The sequence below is a fragment of the Vombatus ursinus genome, unplaced genomic scaffold (genome assembly GCF_900497805.2).
Source record: "Vombatus ursinus unplaced genomic scaffold, bare-nosed wombat genome assembly UNPS02014812.1, whole genome shotgun sequence".
In the NCBI taxonomy this organism is placed as follows: domain Eukaryota; kingdom Metazoa; phylum Chordata; class Mammalia; order Diprotodontia; family Vombatidae; genus Vombatus; species Vombatus ursinus.
In genome coordinates, this window is record NW_020954590.1 from 86,402,846 (window position 1) to 86,426,638 (window position 23,793).

General features: G+C 37.5%; 1 protein-coding gene across 1 annotated transcript in view; it reads right to left on the reverse strand.

Moving 5' to 3' along the window:
• The window catches only part of LOC114054120 (25-hydroxycholesterol 7-alpha-hydroxylase-like), a 260,480-nt gene continuing 236,687 nt past the window's right edge, over positions 1-23,793 (reverse strand). The window contains exons 5-6 of the mRNA XM_027877253.1: positions 13,855-14,030; positions 1-963 (exon numbers count right to left, since the gene is read on the reverse strand). Coding sequence (XP_027733054.1) covers positions 676-963; positions 13,855-14,030 — 464 coding nt within the window. The 3' untranslated portion in view covers positions 1-675. The remainder of the gene's footprint in view (positions 964-13,854; positions 14,031-23,793) is intronic.

The window sequence follows — 23,793 nt, forward strand, 5'->3', positions numbered from 1 at the left end:
AAATTTTGACATGAAATTGAAGCATTTAATCTTCTGCACAACCCATTTAATAAAAGCATACCCAGGCAATGCAAATATTATTGATATTATCTATAAAGATGACATTTTCATCTAATATCACAAATTAAATATTTTCTCCTTTGAGTTTTTTTTAACTTGTTGGTAATATCCACTGCTGACACAATTTCCCAGAAATATTCATGGGAGAATTTTCCCATGAAGTAACAGAACTACAGAACTCTGATCTGTGTCTGAATACTCATAGCTCTGTCAGAGATTCTGTCACACATTGCTCTACAGAACCCATAAATTCTTCCATAATATAATTTCTGTTATCATATTGTAAATACAGTCTTAAAGGTGTACATATGGTTAATACACTAAACATACTTAGTCAAGTAAGGAAGGAAGTGGAACTCATCAGAATGTTTTGACATCATAATGCCAGCTCTAAAACTGGACTATATTGTTTTTTGGCTGGACTGACCAGATGTCTTGGCATCATGGAATGAAAGCACACCCCGCCTAATATGGAAGCATGTTTAAAAAAATAAAACAAGGAGAAAAACATAATTTCATTTCCAGAAATAAAAACAAAAAAGGAGGTGGGGCAGAAGGGAAAGACATTGCTATTTTGGGGCAAACATCTTTTTCCTCTCTCTCCTTTTTTTTTTTTTAACATCTTAGCTTATACCTAAAGGAAACATCTGATTGAGGAGTCTGAATACCAAAGAACATTCGGGAATTTTTGAATTGTTGGGATTTGTCTTCAATTAATTCTACATCAAAATACGAAAACAAGAGAATTACCAACTGCTTTATCTGAAGCACTGCTAAGAATCGGCCGGGACATTTGCTGATTCCAGATCCAAATGGTATTAGGAAATATGGCAGCTCTTGGCCCCTTTTGAAAAAGGTAGTTTTCTTCTTGCCATCTTCTACAAAACGATCAAACTTAAACTCCTATAAAAAACAATTGAGATTGTCAGAATTAGTTAAGTTACATGAAATGTTTTTCATTTAATTTGATTGTAAGTTTTTCTCTTTCTGATTTCATAATCTTTCCTAAAATTCTATCCACTTCAAGAAGTCAAACTTGAGTAACTATAAGCAAAGTGAAGCTTCCCATGTAACTAACTCAATCACTACTAGCAAATTAGTCCTCACACACCAAATGGAAAAGAAAAATGTCCATGAGCCTCACCATTTTCTATTATTGTTGTTATTGTTACTATTATTATTAGCCAGAATTTATATAGTGCGTTAACATTTGCAAACAACTTTACATTTATTATCTTATTTGACCCTCCCAACAACCCTAAGGAATAAGAACTCTCATTATCCCTATTTTACAGGTGAAGATACTATGGTTGATAGAGGTTAAGTGACCTTCCCAAGGCCATATAGCTAGTTGACAACTAACAGAGGAGTCAAACTCAGATCATCCTGGCTCCAAGTTCATCACCCTGCCACCTTGTGACCATATGCTTTGTGTATGTTATATCTGGGAAATTCTATACTTAAGAAAACTAAATATAAGAATTACTCATATATACATAGGTATTTACCCCTGCATGTATATGCATATGTACATGTATATATACACATATATGTATATGTGTTTATATGTTTGTATAGATTGATGGACAGATGATTATAAATAAGCTCCCTCACCACTGCCTCCACCACGGGGCTTCTTCTCCACTAGCGGCACAAGAAGTGCATGATTCTCTATCATGTTCCCCCTCCCCCTTTTGCCATTGCAGTAGATTTCAGCACTTGGGGTTCAGAGTTTAAAGGGAGCTCAAATTCAGAGCCACTATTAGTACTTCCTAAGAAAGGCAGCATGGTAACTTGGAGGCCAAAGACCTGACTTTCAAAACTTGACTCTGTCATTTATTAGCCACATGACCTTGGGGCAAGCTCACTCAATCCTTCCCAGTCTCAGCTTTTTCATCTAAAAGAAGGGGATAGTAATACTTACCTTGCCTACCTCACAAAGTTGTTATAAGAACAACAATTTGTAGTTTATAAACATGAGCTCTTAATCATATTACTAATTAGATAGGCTTTTGTGTGCTATCTTGTGAACCTAACCATCCTTTATGGTATTGTTTCTGTAGGAAAATACTTTGCAAGTACCATACGATCAATTTATAAGCAGACTTTTGGAACATAGCCTATTTTAAGTGGAAATTACCTGTTAAATTATTCTTACGACAGTGCTTAGTCACTTACTGACAATTGAAGAGGAGCAAGGAGCTAGAGAGGGGACTTCCAGTTCTAGGCTTCATGCCTTTTGGTGTGTGCTTATTTTCCTTGTGGAAATTTTATTGAAATGAATTCAAAATTAAAAAAAACCCTTAGGGTTAACTCTGCATTTGAATCCAGTTTCATATAAGTTACATTATTTATAATAGAAATATTATGCACACAGTTTAGCTCGAGTCTTGGGCTTGTCATTTTAATTTCTTTTTGCTGCCAAAATGTGATGGTTCAAATATCACTTGAGTTTCTGAGAAAAGGCTGGGTGACCTTATTTCAGCCTATGGTGAATTAAGCTATTTATTCAATTAGTGCACATGGTGTGCATGAAAATGGCCAGCTCCTTCCTGTACTTGGTCTCTCATTAGCATTAGTCCTGCTCAGTGCATAATTTTCACATGAACTACATAAAGTTAATGCAAAGAAGCAAGTCAGAGAGATACCAGTGCAAATTTTGGTAATAAACACCATTATAGGTAGCTTATTTCTAAAACCACTGAAAAAGTGGTTTCATTATTTTCTTGCCTGAATATGTTACTTATCTGATCAGAGGAACTATTTTTGCAAACCAGTATCGGGTTGGTTGATTCCATGATTTGGTCTCATCAAAATTTACTCAAAAAAGTAAGGCACTCCATCACTGTGTTTTCTCAAAAGCAAATACACACACACACACACACACACACACACACACACACACATACATACATGTTCTGTAAAATGAGCTGGAGAAGGAAATGGCAAACCGCACATAGTTGGACATAACTGAAAAATGATTGACCAACAATAACATATGTATATACAATCCTATGATTCTGTGACAATGAAGCCTCAAAACCATTTTCAAATCTTAAAAATTAAGGTCCTTCCCAACCTATGCCAACTTTTCTAGACTTCATTATCACAAAATCACAGGATCATAAATTTGAGTTCAATGGAAGCTTAAAGGTTATCTACTCCAATTCCTCATTTTACAATTAGGGAAACTGAGACCCAGAGAAATTAAATGACTTGACCAAGTCGCACAGACTGTAAGCCAGGATTTGAACCCCAGGTTCTAGAGGTCAAACTTCACCACTTTTCCTTTAAAATGAAGTGCCCAAATAAAATTGGTGAAAGAAAGGGGAAAAGTGCAAAGAAGAGTAATCCTTATTTTAGTTTGTAGTGCATATTTTTTGAACTGAATCAATGCTTAACCAGACTCAAAAAGTTAATTCATGAAGCTTTGTGAGTGTTTTTGTTTTTAAAACCATGATAGACCACAGAAGAATCAGAAACTTCTGGGGGGCAATCACAATATTTTATTAAAATATTTGCTTTTATTTACAAAAACAAAACCATTGACTATCCCCATCTCAACCCACAAAATTTTAAAACTTTGCATTGGATGATATAATAATAATGATAAATATTAAATACAAGATTATTAAGCAATTAATATTTGCAGGTCATTCAGAGGCAGAAAGACAAAAATCAGAACAGTCCCTGCCCTGAAAGTGCTTACATTCTACTGGACAATTAACTTTTTTTGATCCATTTTTTCCCCCTGAGGTCCCAACTAAGATTTCAAGCACTTTGTAATATCAGTAGATTTAGTACTGTATGGTGCTAAGGCTTAAGACAAATGGATCTGAATTGACCTTAGCAGTTAGAACTAAGAACAAATATTCACTCTTACAAATTTCCTTCTTCTGGCAGAGCTAAAAGTAGAAGATGAACATTGCTTTTGAGGATCACAACTTTTAGAGCCAGAAAGACCTTAGAGATTATTAGCTAGCTGAATTCCCTCAATTTTTAGATGAGGAAAACAGACCTAGACATGGGATTGATTTGCCCAAGATCACACAAATAGTACATGAAAGAGCCAGGATACAAACCTCCGTATACTCTGACTTCTGATAAGCTCTTGTAATATAAATTAAGTAATAAGTGTGCATACCCTCATTTTAGAGAAGATTTTGAGGTTGTACTGGCACCCAGGACATGGCTCATGGTAGCTATTTGACAGTCAAGTTTAGTGAAGCATTCGTTAATAGAAGGGATGTATTTCAGTGAGGTTTTTCCTTTAGTCACAAACTTCATGGTCAGATTTTAAAACAAAATACCAAATATTCCAGGTGAGGTATTCCTTCTTTTATTACCCTTCTGGTAAAAAGCTTCCTGGTTCTTTTGATCCTTCAGGGAGAAACTCCCCTCTCTTTTAGGATGGGACATTTTTCCAACTTCCCTTACCCCCAAACCCCCAATTCCAACTCCAGATCCAAAAAAAAGGAAAAAAAAACTGGCATTTTCTTCTTTATTTTTTAAGGCTTTATTTGCACAGCCAGTCTTCTCATATTTTTTCTTACAGATCAGACCAATTCTTTGTGACCACTTTTGCTTACTGGAATGTTTATGTGCTGATATTTGTTATATTATTGTATACAATATGATCCAGTAACACCAGTCTCCTGGTTGTTCCATGAACAAGATACTCCATGTCTTGACTCTGGGCATTTTCTCTGGCTGTTCCCCATGCTCTTCCTCCTCTGTTCTGACTATTGACCTCTCTGACTTCCTTTGAGCCCTGGTTAAGGGCAGCTAGGTGGTGCAGTGAATAGAGTATCTGGTGTGGAGTCAGGAAGAATTACCTTCCTAAATTCAAATTTGGTCTCAGACACAGCTTACTAGCTCTGTTACCCTGGGCAAATCACTTAACCCTGTTTGCCTCAGTTTCCTCATCTGGAGAAGTAAATGGCAAACTATTCCAGTATCTTTGCCAAGAAAACCCCAAAATGAGGTCACAAAGAGTTAGACACAACTCTAAATGATAAGAAAGAAAATCCTTCTTTTACTGGAAGCCTTCACCAACCCCTCTTAATTTTAATGCCTTCCCTCTGCTAATTATTTCTTATTTATTCTATTTATAGCTTTCTTTGTATATATGTGTTTGCATGTTGACTGCCCCATTAGATCGCAAGCTCCTTAAGCTTTTTTTTTTTGGTTTGTTTTTTGTTTTTGCCTCTTTTTGTTTCCCCATTGCTTAGCACAGGGCCTAGCACATAGTAGACACTTAACAAATATTGATTGATAGTTTAAGTATTACAGCCAATATGAGAAGTATGGGTCCCTAAAATTCTGGTGCCTAGATAACAAATTCTTTTTTTTTTTCTTTTTGCTTCTAAACAGTCCTAGATTGCCTTACTTTGGAATAAATGATTATGGACTGTAAGTCCATAGGATAAAGTTTGCCTGGTATTCTAGAAACCCCAAATAATCAACTCTAAGTGCTTAATCACTTTGTGAGAGCCACACACATATTTGGGGCTTACAGGAACCTGTTTTCTTTCTGCTTACACTGAGCCTGCTTATCTTATTGTTGGGTGAGTTCAGAATACTATTTACATTGTCCTTTCAATAGGCAGAGCCATAGTAATCTTCCTGTAGGAAGGGACACTGGGAAATTTTTTTTTCCAGACCTCCAGCTGGATTCCATATGTGGTTCAGGGTCTCTTGCAGAAAATGTTGCTAGGACCCAGAGGAATTTTACTGCACTGAATGTGATCTGTGAGTGTGGGTCATGAGCAGAGGACAAGCTCCTTAGTGAAAGAGGTAGAGAGTGAGTGCCTCAGTTTTTCCTGGCCTCAGTGATAGGTTTTTTAAGAGCACTTGGTACGTTAATGAGTACAGCTACATAAGAACTAAGTCAAAACAGTGTGGCTACTCAACTGAGGGTGAGGGTGTCACTTCCATTTGACCCCGGCTCTAAACGTTTTCTGGAAATTCCCTAGATATCACATTTTTTTTTTAAAGATAGGAAGCTGGATTTTCTTTGCCTTTAACATTTTTTCTTTATTGTCTTTGAGTCAGAGAAGGCCATTTTGAACATAAAGAAGGTTTTGGTTAAGTACTAAGCAATTAATAACTAGACAAATTTTGTAAACTTTTCTTTGCTGAATCTGCATAACTTCAGTATTTGAGGGAGGGGGGGAATTTGGATTTCTTGTACATGGGGGGACTATATAAGTACCTGTGCAAAGTTAGCCATTTGTAGACTCTTTCCTGTATGGCACTAGGGAAGGAAGTAAAAAGAAAATGCTTATTCCTTCTGAGGACTTCAGAGAACTGTTGCAGATTGGGGATATGGACAATGTGGTCAAAATGTACCTGGCCAATATGCTGAGGATGGCAAAGAAATCAGCCCAGCAGCCAAAACATTGTGTCTTATAAGCAGTAGAGCAACTTATCCAATGACCATACCACAGCTAAAAAGCAAGTGTATTATGGGAAATGTTTTGTAGTAATCACTTTAATTTTGAGCCCACTGTACTACAGACCAAATAAATGTTTAAGAAGGGAGTATTTGCCCTGAATTATGGGGAGTTTTTTTTTAATTTCTTGTTATAATTTCTTAGTAAATATCCCTTCATAAGATGTTAATTGGTTAATTAACATGCAGGAGAAATCAATTAGCCAATTAATTACATACTAGGATGATATTATTTAGAGAAATAGTATTGAGGGAACATACCAGATGGGGGATCCTGAGTGATAGTACTAGAGAAACAACCCCCAAATCATCTAGGTTACCCCTAGAACTCTGAGGAGAGAAAAAATCTTGATGTGGGACCTTACTTGCCAGTTAGTTGTGGGTTGAGGGTAACTTGCAGTTGATCCAATTCTCTAATTGCTATGGGTAGAGCCCACAGGAACCATATTCTCTAGAATCTTCATAGGATTAGGTTTTCCTTTTGAGTTAGGATGCTTGATTTTCTTTTTCTTTTATGTTAGTTCAGTATTAAACCTGGTATGTTTATGTGGGTCAAGAGTAGCAAGACTCCTCATAGAGAAAAGGAGAAGGTGAAAATTGGGGTCCCCCCCTTGATCCAGCAACCATTTGTTGTAGCACTTGACACTTAGATGAGTGCAGAATACAGAGCCTTCCTCATCCCTCTTGGGAGAAGAAGACGAATTGAACCTCCACCCCTGATGCTAAGCACCTGAGGTCGCTATACTTGTTCAGGAACTCCATAAGGGTCTAGGCTTTCTTTCTGAGAAGGAAGGCTTGATCTTTTTCCTTTCTTTTTTTAAACTTTTCTTCTTTTCTTTGTGGGATGAAACAAGGAATTTCTTCTGAAAGTACCAAGACAGACAGTAACCCATTGGAAAGATGTAAGTGATATTTGTTAAAATTTATCACCATATATTGGGAGGTATGGCAAAGCATTAATTGCCAGAGTTGATTATGAACTGTCACATAAGACTTTTCCTGGGACTCTTTAGAGCAAGATATTGGGGAAGAAATTAAAAAAAGACAATTCAGAACCTCTCCAAGATACTAGAAAGCTATTGAAGATTTAGGGATATGGACTTTGCAAAACATATTCCAAAAGATGTTCAGAGGCAGCAGATATTGAACTTGGGTGAGAGTGGAAAGGTTGCAGGTGATTAAGTCAATCGATCACTCTACCTCACTTAAAAGTAACTAACAAGACACTATAACTCTAACATTTTTACCAGGTGAGAACACCTCTATTGAATTGATCAATGAATTAATGTTGTTGCTGTTAAATTGGGGTTTTCTTGGCAAAGATACTGGAGTGGTTTGCCTTTTCCTTCTCCAGCTCATTTGACAGATGAGGAAACTGAGGCAAACAGGGTTAATTGACTTTTCCAGGGTCACAAAACTAGTGTCTGAGGCCAGATTTGAATTCATAAAGATTAGTCTTCCTCACTCTAGGCTCTGTGCTCTAACCACTGCACCACCTAGCTGTCCAATCAATTAATAAAAGACATTAAATTAATATGCCTTGTCATGCCCTGTGGGTCTTCTAAAAATAATAATTTAGTTTGGCACCGAGTTATTATCCAGAGGGGTTCTAGAGAAGAGCAGTTCCAACCAAGTCTTTGAAAGGAAATCACTTGTGGGAGAAGAGGGAAAAGAACCTTAGTCTTCATTGAGAAAAAAAAAAACGACCACTGGAACTTCAGAGGGTTTAAGGATTTGGACTTCTCATCAGTGTCCTTGAAACATTCCCTGGGATATTAATGGCTCATGGAAGCATCTGCATTGAAAGCTGAGGACAAACCAGCCATTGAGGAAAGGCTGCTTCATGAAAAACTCTACACAGAGCATAGCTGGAAGCCACACTATGCCTATGGAGAACTTCATGAGGATCTTTCCTCCATTAAAAAAAAAAAAAGAAGAGGAATGGTCTTCTCTCAGAAGGTCTCCCAGGAACTATTGTACCCTTCTTTTGCCATATGTGTTCTAAGCCTGAGCCCATTTTACTCTTTATCCTATATGTAATTATGGGAGAACATGCTTCTGGTTTGGGAGCATGTTTGGTATTAATTGTTCTGCATTATGCCATCTTAGAAAATATACTTAGAAAATTTCTAAAAGCTTCTTAGTCAAATTGATATTAACTGCTAATCAATGGAGGAAACACCACAGCGGGAAATTGGGTACAATAGCATTAGAAAGATACCCATAATCCCTTGGCGCCACCCCTAGAACACTGAGGGAGAGATGTAGTCAGTCATTCTCTAGGGATTCAGCTTGTCAATGTAAAAGATATTATAGGAATGAATCCAGAGCTTACATTGCACTTGTATTTGAATCTCTAGTACTTGGAACAATATCTGCCACATAGTAAGGTGAACAGAGTACTAAACCTGGAGTCAGGAAGACTTGAATCCACATCCGTCCTCAGATATTTACTGTATGGCCTTAGGCAAGTCACAAACCTCTGTCTGTCTCAGTTTAATAATCTATAAAATGGGGGAAATAACAGTATTTACGTCCCAGGATTTTTGTGAGGACAAAGTGAAAGAATACTCATAAAGCACTTTAAAAACATTAAATGCTATATAAATGCTACTTTATATTATTATAATGTTGTAAGTTAATCATTCATTCATTCATTCATTCATTCATTCATTCATGGCCCCGCCTGACAAACACATGCACATACAAGACATCTGTAACCTTTCCCAAGTGACAAGGCGTAAGAATACAGCTTTCCTCTTACAAGAGGCCTGGACCTTGGCGGTCTCTAAAAATTATGTTTGAGGAACTGCTACAATGTTCTTATCACTACTGCCACAGACTATCACTAAGAAGGATAGAACTTTTCCTAACCTCAGCAATACTCAGGCCAATTCTGTTTAAATTCAATTTAATTTTAGTTTCAATTAAAAAACTATTCTTGTTTTTCCAAGAACATTTATTAATCAAAGTATTGACATACGTGGCTTATCCATATACATGGCTACACAAAGGATATGTAATTTCATCAGCATGGGAATCTCCTACCAGAGAAGATCCTAGCCAATCTATAATTTAGCAGATAAAACCTAGAGATTATGTGATTTGACAAAGGTCTCAGGGGCCAGATTTGGATTCAAGTCTTTCTGACTTGAAGGCCATCCCTCTATCTATTATATCACCCTATGTCTATAGTATGCTATAATAAATAAAAATATGTGAACATTAGGTCTGATTATTAATATCCAGGCATCATGACCAAGTCACAGATAGTCACAAATTTTTGCTCTGCTTGTCTAAGAGAGGGTGTTTTTAACCACATGAGTAAGCACACCACGTTTAATGTACCGGTCTTTCCTCACCTCTGTGGTCTCTTGTGAGCCTTGACACTATGTTCTCTCAGCTTTCTTTTCCCTCAGCAACGTCATTCTCCTGGTTTTCCTGATCACCTCCTCACACCACTATTACAGAAAGGTAAATCTAGAAAAATACAGCTTTCAAGTATGCTGGCCAGAATATACTTTGTGTAGCAGAGTAAGATTAATATTCTAACATTAATAACACTGTACTTGCTTTTACATTTGTATATACACATAATCTTCATAGGTGTATGTCAAAATTCATAAGAAGACAATGGAAACAGCTTTTTAAAAAAGAGCTGTGGTTTAGTCTGAACTGTATTATGGGGAATTTCCTAGAGTATTCTAAATTTAGGATGCGAAACTAAGGGGAAATGTTGCTATTTCATTAGTAATTGGCCTATGTGAAACCTAAAGCTCACTCATCTTTTTTTGATAGGTTTGTTTGATGAAGATTGTGATCCAACGATTGTTTAGCAGCAGTTTTATAGGACTGTAAATTCTTTTCATTAACAGACATTATAAAGATATAATACTAATCTTATTTAAAAACCATGAGTGCCACACTGGTGAATATACAGCTCACAAATAACTTAAAAGTCTTTCCCATTCTGAAAGGAAACACACAGCATACAAAATATACTAAACAAAGAAGCCATAATATGGACACATGATTGAAGCATCTAAAATGTTATATACATTTTCCTTACACTCAATATCCTTGAAAGTTTCTTAGAAGAGAAACTTGAGCTGGAACACCTACTTACCCTAAACCACTTAATATTTGTTTGCTGGGGTTTCTAAGAACAAAAAAAAAGATATGACAGCTATTATTTGACCCAGTCAAAAGCTATGATACAGTAGATTTGGTGAAATCAGGTCAAAAGTTTCTAGGACTTCAAAGGCCTTTGTAACTTTGGATGTATCCAGTCAGATGCTGTCTGAACGTGAAGTGCTCCAAGGCTCTGTCTTCAATGACCACCACCAACACTAAGCTGGCTGAAGAGATGTCCTCAGTGTTTGAGAAGACCCCTACATTTGAGGAGCATGAGGACTACTGGCAGGCATTGGAAGCTTTTCCCAGGGGTTTTGATTTGTTGGGGCCCCAGAGATAAGTTTTTAGCAAAGCAGAGAGGCTGGGCTATGTTAAAGCATTTACAGAGTTCACCAGGGCCACACAGTACACCTCTGGCTCCCTGGCATGACTGAACTGGCTGCATGCCAGGATACTGTGGTGCCTCCCAGAACCACTGCATTATGGTAGGACCAGGTGGGATGCTGGCAGACACACAGAGACATTTCCCCCTAACAATTGTGTTCACTTTTGTCATAAAATTCTTAAAAGCTGTAAAAGGCAAGGCAATAGGCTGGGGGACCAGTGAAAGCACTGCATTCAAATGTCATGACATTGTTTTTCTAAAAGTCTATGATAATCATACCATTTCCTTGGCAATATTTTACTTGATCATTTAAAATCTTAAGGCTGAACTAACCTATTAGTTCTATATATTAGCTTATGAATTACTTTAAGGGTTACAAAGTACTTTCCTCATAGCTATGAGATAGATAATGTGTGAGTTATTATTTCCCATTTTACAGATGAAGAAACTGAGATACAAAGGAGATTAAGGGATTTGATCAGTGTTGAATAGCTAATAAGTGGAAGAGAGACACCTTAGATGTGTTTTAAAGCCATTGGTTTAGAGACAGTAAGACTTTGGAGTCTATGATGGTATAGGCTTGTTATAAAGGGTTACAGTCTTTGTCTAAGCCTATTCCTATATCATACCATTCTGTTCTTCTTAAGCAGCGAGAACACATTAAAAGACTGACTGTATGAAGAGCATTTAAAAAGCACTTACTAGGTGCCAAGAACATTAGTGATATAAATTAAAAGTGTAATTTTTAGTAGTAATCCAATTTATAAATTAGTTAAAAGTCTGATAGGATTGGAGCAGCTAAGTGGTGTAGTAAATAGAGGACTGGGTCTGGAGTCAGGATGACTTAACTTCCTGATTTCAAATCTGACCTCAGACACTTACTAGCTGTGTGTCTCTGGGCAAATTACTTAACTCTGTTTACCTCAGTTTCCTCATCTGTAAAATGACCTGGAGAAGGAAATGGAAAACCACTTCAGTATCTCTGCCAAGAAAACCCTAAATGGGGTCCTGAAGAGTTGGACATGACTGAAAAACAACTGAACAATGAAAAAGGATAGCATGCTGGATTTTTAGGGGTAGGAGTTTGATAGACTTTTGAGTTCAATTCTTGGACATGTGAGTCTATAAGACCTAAAGAGGGCTGCACCCATTCCCCATTCAGTGTTTAAAATGCAGCAGTTCTGGCCATGAGTGCAAATGTTGCTAGCAACTGACCATTCTTCAGTTTGGAACAATGTGGTCTCTGACTCACTTGCAACTGGGCAAAGTATGTTAGCTGGGTATTATGGAGGCCACCCACAAAGACCCGCCATTAGCAGAGTGTATAACAATAACATCATAACTTATAAATGTATAATTTTATGAAGCATTATGTTCACAAAACCCTTTTTAAAAAGGTAGTGTATTATCATCACCTTTTACAAATGAGGAAAATCAGGTTCAGAAAGGTTGTGATCTCGCTCAGTGTCACACAAGAAACAAATGACAGAACATTCAAAATAAATCTCCAGATACTCTTTTTTTACAGGCCTAATAGGTGCTTTCCTTAAACTGAGAGTGAGGATGATGATAATACACATTATTACTGGTCAGAGTACTCTATTGGTCAGAGGAACAGCACTTTGGAGAATTTTCAAAAATGCTTTCACAAATGTAAATGATAATTTATTTTTTGTGATTCACCTCAACCTTAACTTTATAAATTAGACAATATTCTAATCCAGTCAGATCCATAAATATCCAACTACTTAGATGGTATATCTGAAAATGATCCTGCCATGAACTTGCATCTCAGGACATAGAAATCTACCTTTCAGAAATTGCATTTCACTGAAGAGACCACTGTCACAACATCCTTTCCCTCAAAGCTAGGGAACAGTAGGACCATATTCAATTTGCATGCAGGTGATGAACTTCAGAGGTTGTATTAAAGGATGAACCAGGGTGGATTAATTTCTTGTCTTTGATATTCATTAACTCTAGCTTCAGAAAAAAATACAAGGAGATGACACAATTATACCCAGAGTTTTAGAGTCAAAGCATCAGTTTTACAAACACAAGTTCACAACACCATAATAATTGATCAACAAGGGGTAAATCCCTACGATGAGAGGTAAAAACAAAACAAAACAAAAGACCAAAAAGCTTTTGGTGCAAAGAAAACCATGCTAATTTTAGAGTTTGGAAGAGTCAAGCCTGCTTGATAATAAATCCCTATTCTCCTGAGTTCAAATCCAGCCTTAGATATTTACTAGCTATGTGACCCTGGGCAAGTCACCTAACCCCATTTACCTTAACATTTAAAAATTTCTGTTTTATAATTTTCTAACTTTGTATAATGCTTCCTCTGATTCTTATACTTCTATCCAATGATCCCCTGCCAAACTAAGCCTATATTTATCACAACATTTATGGAAATCAAAATGTAATGGTTATTTTCTTTGAAAAGAACGATAGCTTTAGCACCACGTTTCTTTGTCAGTGTGGTACAGTGAAAAGATGGCAAGATTTGGGTCAGAGAATAAGGGTTCAAATCATAGTTGTACAATTGGTGTGCCCTGTCCCAAATATCTTCACTTCTCAGAGCCTTAGTTGTTCATCTGGAAAAAGAAGGGATTAGACTAGATGACTTTTAAAGTTCCTTCCAGCTCTAAATCTATAATCCTATATGACCTTTGGGTACTAGAAAACACAACATAAAGTGGGAAGATTTTTTTTTAGTTTTTGTTTGGAGGAACACCAGGATATAAACAAAGCTCCCATTAAAGGCAATGGACTAGGAGCCTAAAAAATAAGTAGCGTGCATCAGCCGAATATTTACCTCAGGCTGTTCAAAGATTTCTGGGTCATAGTGCAGGAGTGGTGGGTAAATGATGGTGGTATCTCCTTTTCGTAGATTGACTTCTCCATTTCCTAAATTTAGGGTGATATCCTCTTTATTACAACGTATATTGGAAGAAACTGAGGTCAGTCGTAAGGTCTCATTAATGATACTTTCTGTAGTAAGAAAAAATCAACAATAATTAGTTATTAAATCATGGATGTTTCTTAGAAAAACCACCTAGTTATCCATATACTGCTTGTCTAAAGGATCAATTAAAAAAGGAAAAAAAGATGTTTTCTTGCACATACCCACCAGGGACCAAAAGGGAAGTAATTCATGGAAGCAACCAGTGGGGAGTGGGAAGGCAGAAAGCAAGAGAATCTTTAGATGTAATGATCTCTTATATTTTCATACTTTGGTGTAACAGGGAGTAGTAGACCCAACATTGCCAGTTAGTTGAAAGAATCTTCCAAGCTCTAAGCACTGCTTCATTTGGAACAGTAGTCATTCAAGTTTCTGGGAGAAGCAATGCATCCATTCTAGTGAAAGGTTGTTCCAACTCTTTGAAAACTACTAATATTTTTCAAAGCTAGATTAGCTGTTAAAGAAGCATTGAGGCCTTTAATAGCATAAATTTCCTTATGTTAGTGGTAAATAAAGTGTGATTCAGTATTTGTTGGGAAAATACTTTAGGAGAAACCACATCCTTCTCAGGACCTAGGTAAAATAATCAGGCTCTATCATGTCCTGGAAGACTTCAGAAGCTGAATGTCCTTGCTTTCCCAGTGGCCTTCACCTTTTGCTCCTAGCACGACAGATTTTATGGCTAATTTCCGGCAATTTATCCTGGCAGTTTGAGGAGGAATTCCTTTGGGAATAATATGCATAATTTGCATAAATCATTCTGATAGCATGCATATCAGAATGTAGCTCCTGTCTAGGTCTGCATCTTTCTCTTCATAATCAAAATTGACTATTTTTCCTCCAGCATGTATGGGATGGGGGCTAGAATATAAAACCTGATTCCTTCTATTCATCAATGCAAAAACAGCTCCAAATAGTTTATTTCTCACAAAATGATAAGTGGCTGTGTTTATAGTTTGCAATAAAACATATGCACGCATGCAAACACAAATTCTCTCTTTGTGACCGATTAGCAAGGCTTTGTAGCCCACAGCACCCACAGGTTACATTATTAAAGATGGACACTTCACAGCAGAGCTGTGTCTGCATAAAAGATAACAAAGTTGGTTTCACTAAAAATTAAATCTGTGCCCAGCTTGCATAATAAAAAGGTGGGGGGAAGGCTTGAATGTTTTGTCACATGAGGTTTTTCCTTAAGCATGCATTTGTCTAAAGAAATGAGGCTGCGGTCAGCTCTGTGTGGCCATGGTAGAGATTCGATGTGACGTACAATGAGGTTGTACATATTCTTTTAGACTGCCTTTGTTACTATAATCAGGCAGAGCCAAATCCGCTTGTTGATGAGGAAGCCAGGAAAACACACACACACACACACACACACACACACACACACACACACACACACACACCCCAATTTTGGTTCCAGAACATGGCCTCAACTACACATAGCCATAAGGTACCTGACGCAATAGATATCAACTGGCAGCACTGGCAACCAAACTTTCCAGGGTACAAAAGGCAACGTTCAACCCCAATCGAAAGCTGTCAACTTCCTTGGAAAACCCTGTAAGGGGATAATACCATTTTAGCCTGTCGTTGGGAAATGGTAGCTGACATATGTTCCCCCAACAAGTCCAGTAAGGAGGGTGGAGGAAGAAGAAAAGCAAAAGAATCCTGGAGTGTCTCCTGTGAGATGGCAGGTTCACATTTAACAACCTGAATAACACAGTCGGAGCCTATTGGCTGACTTGCTCCCAGGAAGCATGACAGTTTGGGCCCACTGCGGTATCACAAATGACAACTGGGCAAGCATATCTTATGCAGAAGTTAATCACAATGATGGAGCACAAAGTGTGGCTTAGTGGTCAGATCGTAAATGACAAATCTGTCTCACCTTCCAGTACCAGTTATGTGTGGAAGGCGAGCTTGGCTCTTGCTCTGAGCAATCATGCTGATAATCATTAGATGACAAAAGTAATGAGTCACATTATGATCAACAAAGGAGAGTGGAGCTTATGTGGGTCTACGACATAACACACACACTCACACACACACACACACACACACACACACATATACACACACACACACATATTTCCTTTTCCAGGAAGCCCCTGTATATCTGTGGGGGGAAAGTGCTAAGTTGAAAGAATGACAAGTGCCCAATAAAAGCGGCATCTACTTGCAGTTGTCATAGCTGGGCAGACACCAGCCAGTGCTACTGACAGACCAGCTGGGCAGCTCAAGAGGACTTCTATTCGGCACCATGAGGAACAGTAAATTATCCAGCACAGTAAAGCAACATCTGTTTCTGTGCTAGTGCCGAACAAACAAGGCAATTTAAAACATACCAAGGGATAACCAAGCAGCAAATGAACATGACCCTCATTTTTCCCCCCTTCTTACACATGAGGTGCTAAACTTCCTTGTACAAGCTCCATATCACGGAGAAGCCAGGTTGCTTTTTGATAAGGTGTTGTCAGAGAGATTTTTTCTTTTTTTTTTTTTACAGATTTCCAAAATGTAAAGAGAAAGCTCGTAGTATTGTTATTCTTAGAATCCTCCTACTTCTATCTTCACTTCTTTTATACCAAAGCTAGCACTTAGTTCTCAATTCACTCTAAATTTTTTTTAAAAAAGAAACCCTGTTTCAATATACTTATAAATATTCAGTCTTTAAACCTAATTTGCTATACTTAGTTCGCATGCCTTCAAGCATTTGTCTTCCAATTTCCACTGAATAAATGCGTACTAATGAGAAATAGAGCAAGCTGCTGAGGCAAAACTGGGTGACTTGAGCCTGGCCTGCCACCAGCTTGTGATAGGCAGGGAAATTGAGTTAAAATGAAAAGTCTTGTCAGCTGAAATACAACATGGTAGCCAAACAACAAGCTGTCAATCATCCAGCCCAGACAAGGGACTGCAGGTAATAAAAGGTCATTGGGAACCATTAGTTCATTTGGCTTTCATATGAAAGTTGATTTTAATTAAACACAATCTCTATCTTTAAATGTTTTACCAAACTTATTGTGCATAATAGATTGCTAATATATACTAACATTTAGCAGGTAATGGGGTACTATAATTATTAGAGCAGATTATAGGAAAATTGCTATCAAGAATGCAAATATTTTGATCATTTACACTACGCACAGCAGGGTGCCAACAATAGCCATGATGATGATTACAGGGAGGTTGTCTGTGCTTTCAGATGAGCAAGACTGACCAGCACATCACAGAAAACAGACTTCTCTTTCAAGCCTTGACATCACCTTCAACATTCTGATTCTCCATTGCTGCTTTCATGCAGCCAGAAAATAGCTCTTTCATTCACTCTCTTTGTACCTAAAGCTGTTTTCTGAGCAGTTATATCTTCTAAGGCCCTTGGTGTTGTACTAGAGCAAGAGAACTTCCTTGGGTAACAGCACACAAAGGCAGAAAAATAAAAGGAATACTGTCAGATGGAGATACACATATCACTTTTACAGTGAAAACTTTCAAAAATTGGGCTGCAAAAACTGACAGATGATTTTGATTTACTGCAACTTGTGACACCCAAAAATATAGGCTAGGGTAAAATATAAATAATAACTCAGATTTCTATAGCAATCTAAGGATTTCAAAGCACTTTCCTTACAACAACCCTGTGTGGTATATAGCATAAATATTATTAGTCCCATTTTGCAGAGGATAAAACTGAGGCTTTGAGAGGCTCAGTGACTTGTTCAGTGTCACACAGCTGGTATGTGTCAGGGGTGGAATTCAGAGATTCAAACCCAGGCTTCTAGTTTCTAAGTTTAGCACTTCATCCACTTATGCCACATTATCTATGCATACTCAACTTTATTGTAAAATGGATATACTGTGACATGGCAATCTATTAATATTGATCATCTTAATGATTGGTATAGACTGTTATATAATCACTTCCACTATGAGTGCCAATGGATATAGACTATGTGGTTGAAGATGGTGTTAAGGATTGTAAAAAAAAAAAAAAAGGACTGTAAAAAAGGTGTAAAATCAGCTATATTGTCATCCTACTAGTTCTACCACACATGTAGACTTAGAAGACAGGAGTGAAGGGATGTGATTGTTGTTGTTGTTTGTCCTTCGTTCTTAAAGAGGACCATGACATCAGGGAGGGGATGCCATGCCACGTAAGTGAATTGGATTTAAGTGAGGTAGGGCTGTGCAAAGTCACCAGCCTCACTTTCTCCTCCAGAGTCATCTAGATCAGGATGACTGGAGATGGCCCTGGATGCAGTGGGAGACCTTGGCCTTTTTAAGCTACAGTCTTTAACAGGTCTCAGACTGAGGCAGTGCCAACCCATTCAGTGATTAAGCCTTAGTAAGAAATGAGACTCTTTAGTAAAAAAAAAAAATCAATTTTGGAGGGGAAGATCCTCAGGATTTCTGGCCAAAACAGAAATAATTGCTATTTACATTCACTCTGAGCCAGTCAGGGCCCAAACAATGACCAAGAGGGGTTTGGCCTGGGACCTACTGTTGGCCAATCAATGAGAGTCAGAGTGATTTGGGTTTAAGGTGAGGTCGTTAAAAAAAACAAAAAGGTTTCAGCATCAAAATTTACATTCCTTTGGGCAGAGTACCAGTAGGTAAAGGTACAATATTCTATGTGGACAGAGGAAAAGGAGAGGAGAGGAAAGGAAAGGAGAGAGCTGTGTTGCCCAACTGGCCAATTCCAGCTGGGTCTCCAAGGGGGCAGCTTCCAGATGTGAAAGCATTTCTAATTCATTGGACAAAAACATGTCTCCACTATATATCTTAAGTAGTGGGTGGCTTAAAGTATGAAACATGTTCTCTGCTATTGCTTTATGTGAATAGGTGAATAGAACAGTATGGAGCTTAAACAAATAATTTTTAAAAGTTTGTCCAATATTTGAATACTTTAGATGGATTTTAAATTTTGAATTTGCTTTGTAATTACCTAAAATAGACTTCATCCTGCATGAAGCATATGTCAGCTGGGTATTATGGAGGCCACCAGCAAGCATAGATATAACATTAGATTTACAGAAATATGGGACAATTAGCTATTCATTCCTTTATTCCTTCAGTAAGTGTTTATTGAGTGCCTGCTATATACAAGGCCTGAAGTTATACTATTATTTATGATCCCTGGACTCAAATGACTTATTTAAATACTCAAATGGATCTTTGATCTAATCAATCTAGGAGTTATATCTAATGCCAACTGCAACCCACCAATGCCTATGATCCCATGTGACTCTGGTCCTTGTCTTCTCAAAAGTGTACCGTGGGGATGCACTCAACATGCTGGAAGAACTTCCTTAACTTCTGATAAGTCTGTAGATATGCTTCTACCTCCTATGAAGGTAGGTCTTCCATATGCTCCTATTTGTGTTTGGAACTGTTCTGATCGCATCAAGCCCCAACACATTGCAAAATATTCTTCAAGAGATTTGTAATGACTCAAAGAAATTTGGCCTGCCCATCTTTATAGGAAATATCAAATGGATGAAGAATGCATATTGCCAAGATTTCTGGATTCATTAAGAACTGAGCTCAAATCTAGTCTTATACTCTTACAAACTGTGTGGCCTTAGACAAGTTACCTGACTTCTTTCTATGTGCTTCATTTTCCTCTTCTGTAAAATGAGGATAATTATAGGAGCTTCCTCCCAGGGTTGTTAGGACAATAAAATGAGATAAAGCATAAAGTTCTTTACCAACCTCAAAGTATTTCATAAATGTTAGATATTATTAACATGCATGTAGATAGACACCCTAAAGATCCTGTCTAATAGTGTGTGTGCGTGCGTGCGTGTATGTGTGCATACGTGTGTGTGAGCGCATGTGTGTGTGTGTGTGTTTGTGTGTGTGTGTGTGTGTGTGTGTGTGTATGACACACAATATAGATGGATACTGACTTGGGACCAGAGTTGAAAAGGAGGAGAGCACGTAAGATTGCTTTCAAAAAACTTCAAGCTCTCTTACTGACCTCAAGTTTCCCATGAAAGTAACAGCTCATCTTTCCAATACTTACTTTCTGTTGATGTTGATGTATGGCTGTGAGACAAGGATGAAAGTGCTTCTAAAAAACTAGAAATAAGTGTTACACAGTGAGCAATGGAAAGGAGTAGGGTGGACGTAAGAAGGCTGAAACCTGTACTCAATAAGGAACTCATAGGAAAAATAGAGAAAAAGATGCCATCAAGGAATTAGGAAGAAAAGATGGATTGGTCACGTGGTAAGAACAAGGAATGAGAAATGGATAACCAGAATGCTTCACTGGTACCCTCTAAATGTCACGAAAAAGAAAGGAAGACTTCTGGGAGGGTTGGGTAGATCCCCTAGAATAAAAATTTTGGAAGACACAGAGAAAAACGGCATTGGATAGCTAGGCAGGGAAGAGTTACAAACAACATCCCTAGGAAGAATGCCAGAAGCAATGTGATCACAGATATATTTGAACATTTGTGTAAGTTATAATAAACACTTGGGGGGGGGACAGGTCTTACTACTTTTGTAAAAGTTCAAACACAAATGCTTCTACTATGTGGTATCTGACAGCATTTTAGAAAGCACTACAATTCTCCTCACCTCTATACTGAGGTATTACACATTTTAAAGATTCATAATATACAGGGAACTTTGACATGAAATGGCTGTGTGATGCCAACTGGAATCCTGTCCTTAATACCACTAATGTATATGTGAATGATTTGTGCCATGAAAAACTCATACGTCCATAGTAATGGCACACAAAATTCAGTGCTTCTGAAGGTGGAGACAAAGGTCCAAGGCTTGATACATTCCAATTAATTCAATTAAACAACATTGTGCCTTAGTTTGGGATAGGCTCTGGTGATGCAAATTTAATTCAATTCAATCAAGCAAGTATTTATTAAGTGCCTACTATGTGACAACCACCAAACAAAGCTTCCTATTCTCAAGGAACTTATATCCTATTGGAAAGAAATTCTATTTAGATACCTCAATATAAAATATGTACAGAATAAATACAAAGCAATTTCAGGTGATGGGACAACATTAACAATGGGAAGAATCAGGAAAGGCCTCTTATAAAAGATAGTAATTGACCTGGACCTTAAGCTCATATTTTTAGGCTCCCTAGCATGTCCACAAATGATTTCTAAAAGATATATACATATATATGTGTATATATATGTATGTATAGATATATATACACACACATATATACATACATACTGTTTATAGTATATTTTATATACTATATAGTGTTTATAGTGTATTTTACATATATAATATACTATAACCATAGATGTACACATACAGTTAGAGTGTATATGTCTGTATGCTAAATGTTTATATGTATTTCCCTCTAAAAATTAAATAAACCTTTCTCTGGTATTATATGCAAAATATAGGGGGAAAAACACCACTTGTCTTCTGAACTACTTCTGGTAACAAATATAAAGCTTCTTTCACATTACCACGTCCATGATCTTAAGTCATGAACCAAGGGGCAAAATTCTAGAGGCAGGTACCTTCATGTTGTTGGTCCTATCTTTGCCTCTAAATCTGCCAAATGGCACTAAGTAGTAAGAAGCATTATTTATAGCTATAAACATGTTTTTCTTCTAACCTTCTTCATCACTCTGTCTCTGGCTTCTCTTGCTCCTTCTAACTCTTGAAATGAGACATTTCTCAAGTCTTTGTCCTTGACCTTTTCCTATTCCCTCTTTCAACAGAGGAAAGGGAGCTAGGTGGCTGGGCCTGGAGTCAGGAAGAACTGAGTCCAAATTTGACCTCAGACACTAACTTGCTGTGTGATTCTAGGCAAGTCCCCCAACCTCTTTCTACCTCAGACTGGTTAATTGAAAAAACGGAATCTCAATGGCACCAACCTCACAAGCTTATTATGAGGACCAAATGAGATACAATCTTGAAAGTACTTAGCATAGTAACAAGCCACAAATCAGCATTTAATATATGCTTATTCTCTTTCCTTTGGCCTTTCTTCCCTCAACAAACAATCTTCCTTAACTATCTCATTTACTTCCATGGCTTAAATTGTCATCTCTAAGTGAAGGTCTTGCCAAATCTATACTTTCAACTTGGACTTCTCCAGCTACCTGCTAGACATCACTACCTGTTAAGTCCCTCAAACACTTTATAATCTTTCCATCTTTACTCCCCCAAATGTTTCTTTTTTTAACTTTTCTATTTCTATTAATGATAGTATCATTCCTCCAGTTAATCCATGCTCAAACCTACAAATCATCAGTGATTTCTCCTTTGCACTAAATTAATTGCCAAGTTCTTTTAATTCCATCTATACTATGTGTCTTGAATCCATCCATTTCATTACCATCCATATTCAGGACCTCATTAACTGTTAACTAGCCTGTTTCAATAGCTTTCTTATTGGTCTCTAAGCCTCCTGTCATTCTCCACTCCAATCCATCTTACTTTCCCCCTTTCTTGAAATCATACCTGTGATTTCATTGATGAAGAAGTTCCCTGTAAGGAAACTCTCTCTATTAATAAAGACAGGCATCTGCTCTGCAACTTAAAATCTTAGAATTTCCTGAGGCACTGAGAGATTAACTGAGTTGTCCATGGTCACACTGTCAATATGTGCCTGAGGTAGGAACTACAGCCAACTCTTTACAACTTCAAAGCCAGCTTTCTATATAATATGACATAGTACTACTCATACCTTTAATATACCATAGTTAATCTTTCCAAAGAAGAGTTCTGATCACATAAATTCCCTATTGAAAATCCTTCAATGATTCTCCACTACTTGCCAAATAAAGCTTGTACATCTTAATTCGGTATTCAAAGACCTCAACAGTTTGGATATAACCTATTTTTCTAGTCTTATCTCCTATTACTCCTCTCCATATATATTTCTGGCCAAACTGGACTATTTAAACACATATAAATATTTTTCTGTCTTCACTGATTTGCTAACATTTTCTGGAATATTCTATTCCCCAATCTACTTGTAAGAATTCTTCCCATCATTTCAAGTCCAGTTTAGATGCTTTTCCCTTCATGACACCCTCATGAGACTGCCTTTTCCTCATATTGTCATCTCCTATCTCTTCTCTTTCAAATGGTATTAGCAAAGAGACTTGTTACCCCAACTTTCTCACTACTCCACTCACTGTCTAATTCCTTGCTACCTGGATTTCAAACCCATATTTCAACTGAACCCACTTTCACCAAGGTTAAATTAGCCATTAAATTCAATGGTCTTTTCTCTCTCTCACTCTCATTAACCTATCTGCAGCTTTTGAGTCTGGGTATTCTTTTCTTCCTTGGCATTCCATGGCATTATTCTTTCCTGGTCCTTGCCTCCTTTGTTGTACCATCATCGACTTTCTTGGCTTGATTATTCCCTAAAGTTCTCTTTTGAGCTCCTTCTCTTCTCTCTCTACCCTTGCTACTTTGAAGATGTCCTTAGCTTCCATAGGTTCAATGAACATTTCTATGCAGATGATTCCCAAATGCATATATCCACTCCTAATGTCTCACTTGGGCAGCTGGATGGAGTGGTAGATAAAGCCCTAGAACTGGAGTCAGGAAGACCTGAGTTCAAATCCAGCCTCTGATACTAGCTGTGCGATCCTTGGCAAGTCACTTAATCCTGTTTTCCTCAGTTTCCTCATCTATAAAATGAGTTGAAAAAGGAATTGGGAAACCACTCCAGTTTCTTTGCCAAGAAAACCTCAAATGGGGTCATGAAGAGTTGGACATGACTGAAATGACTGAACAACAAACAATAACCTCTTTCTTATGAGCTCCAACTGT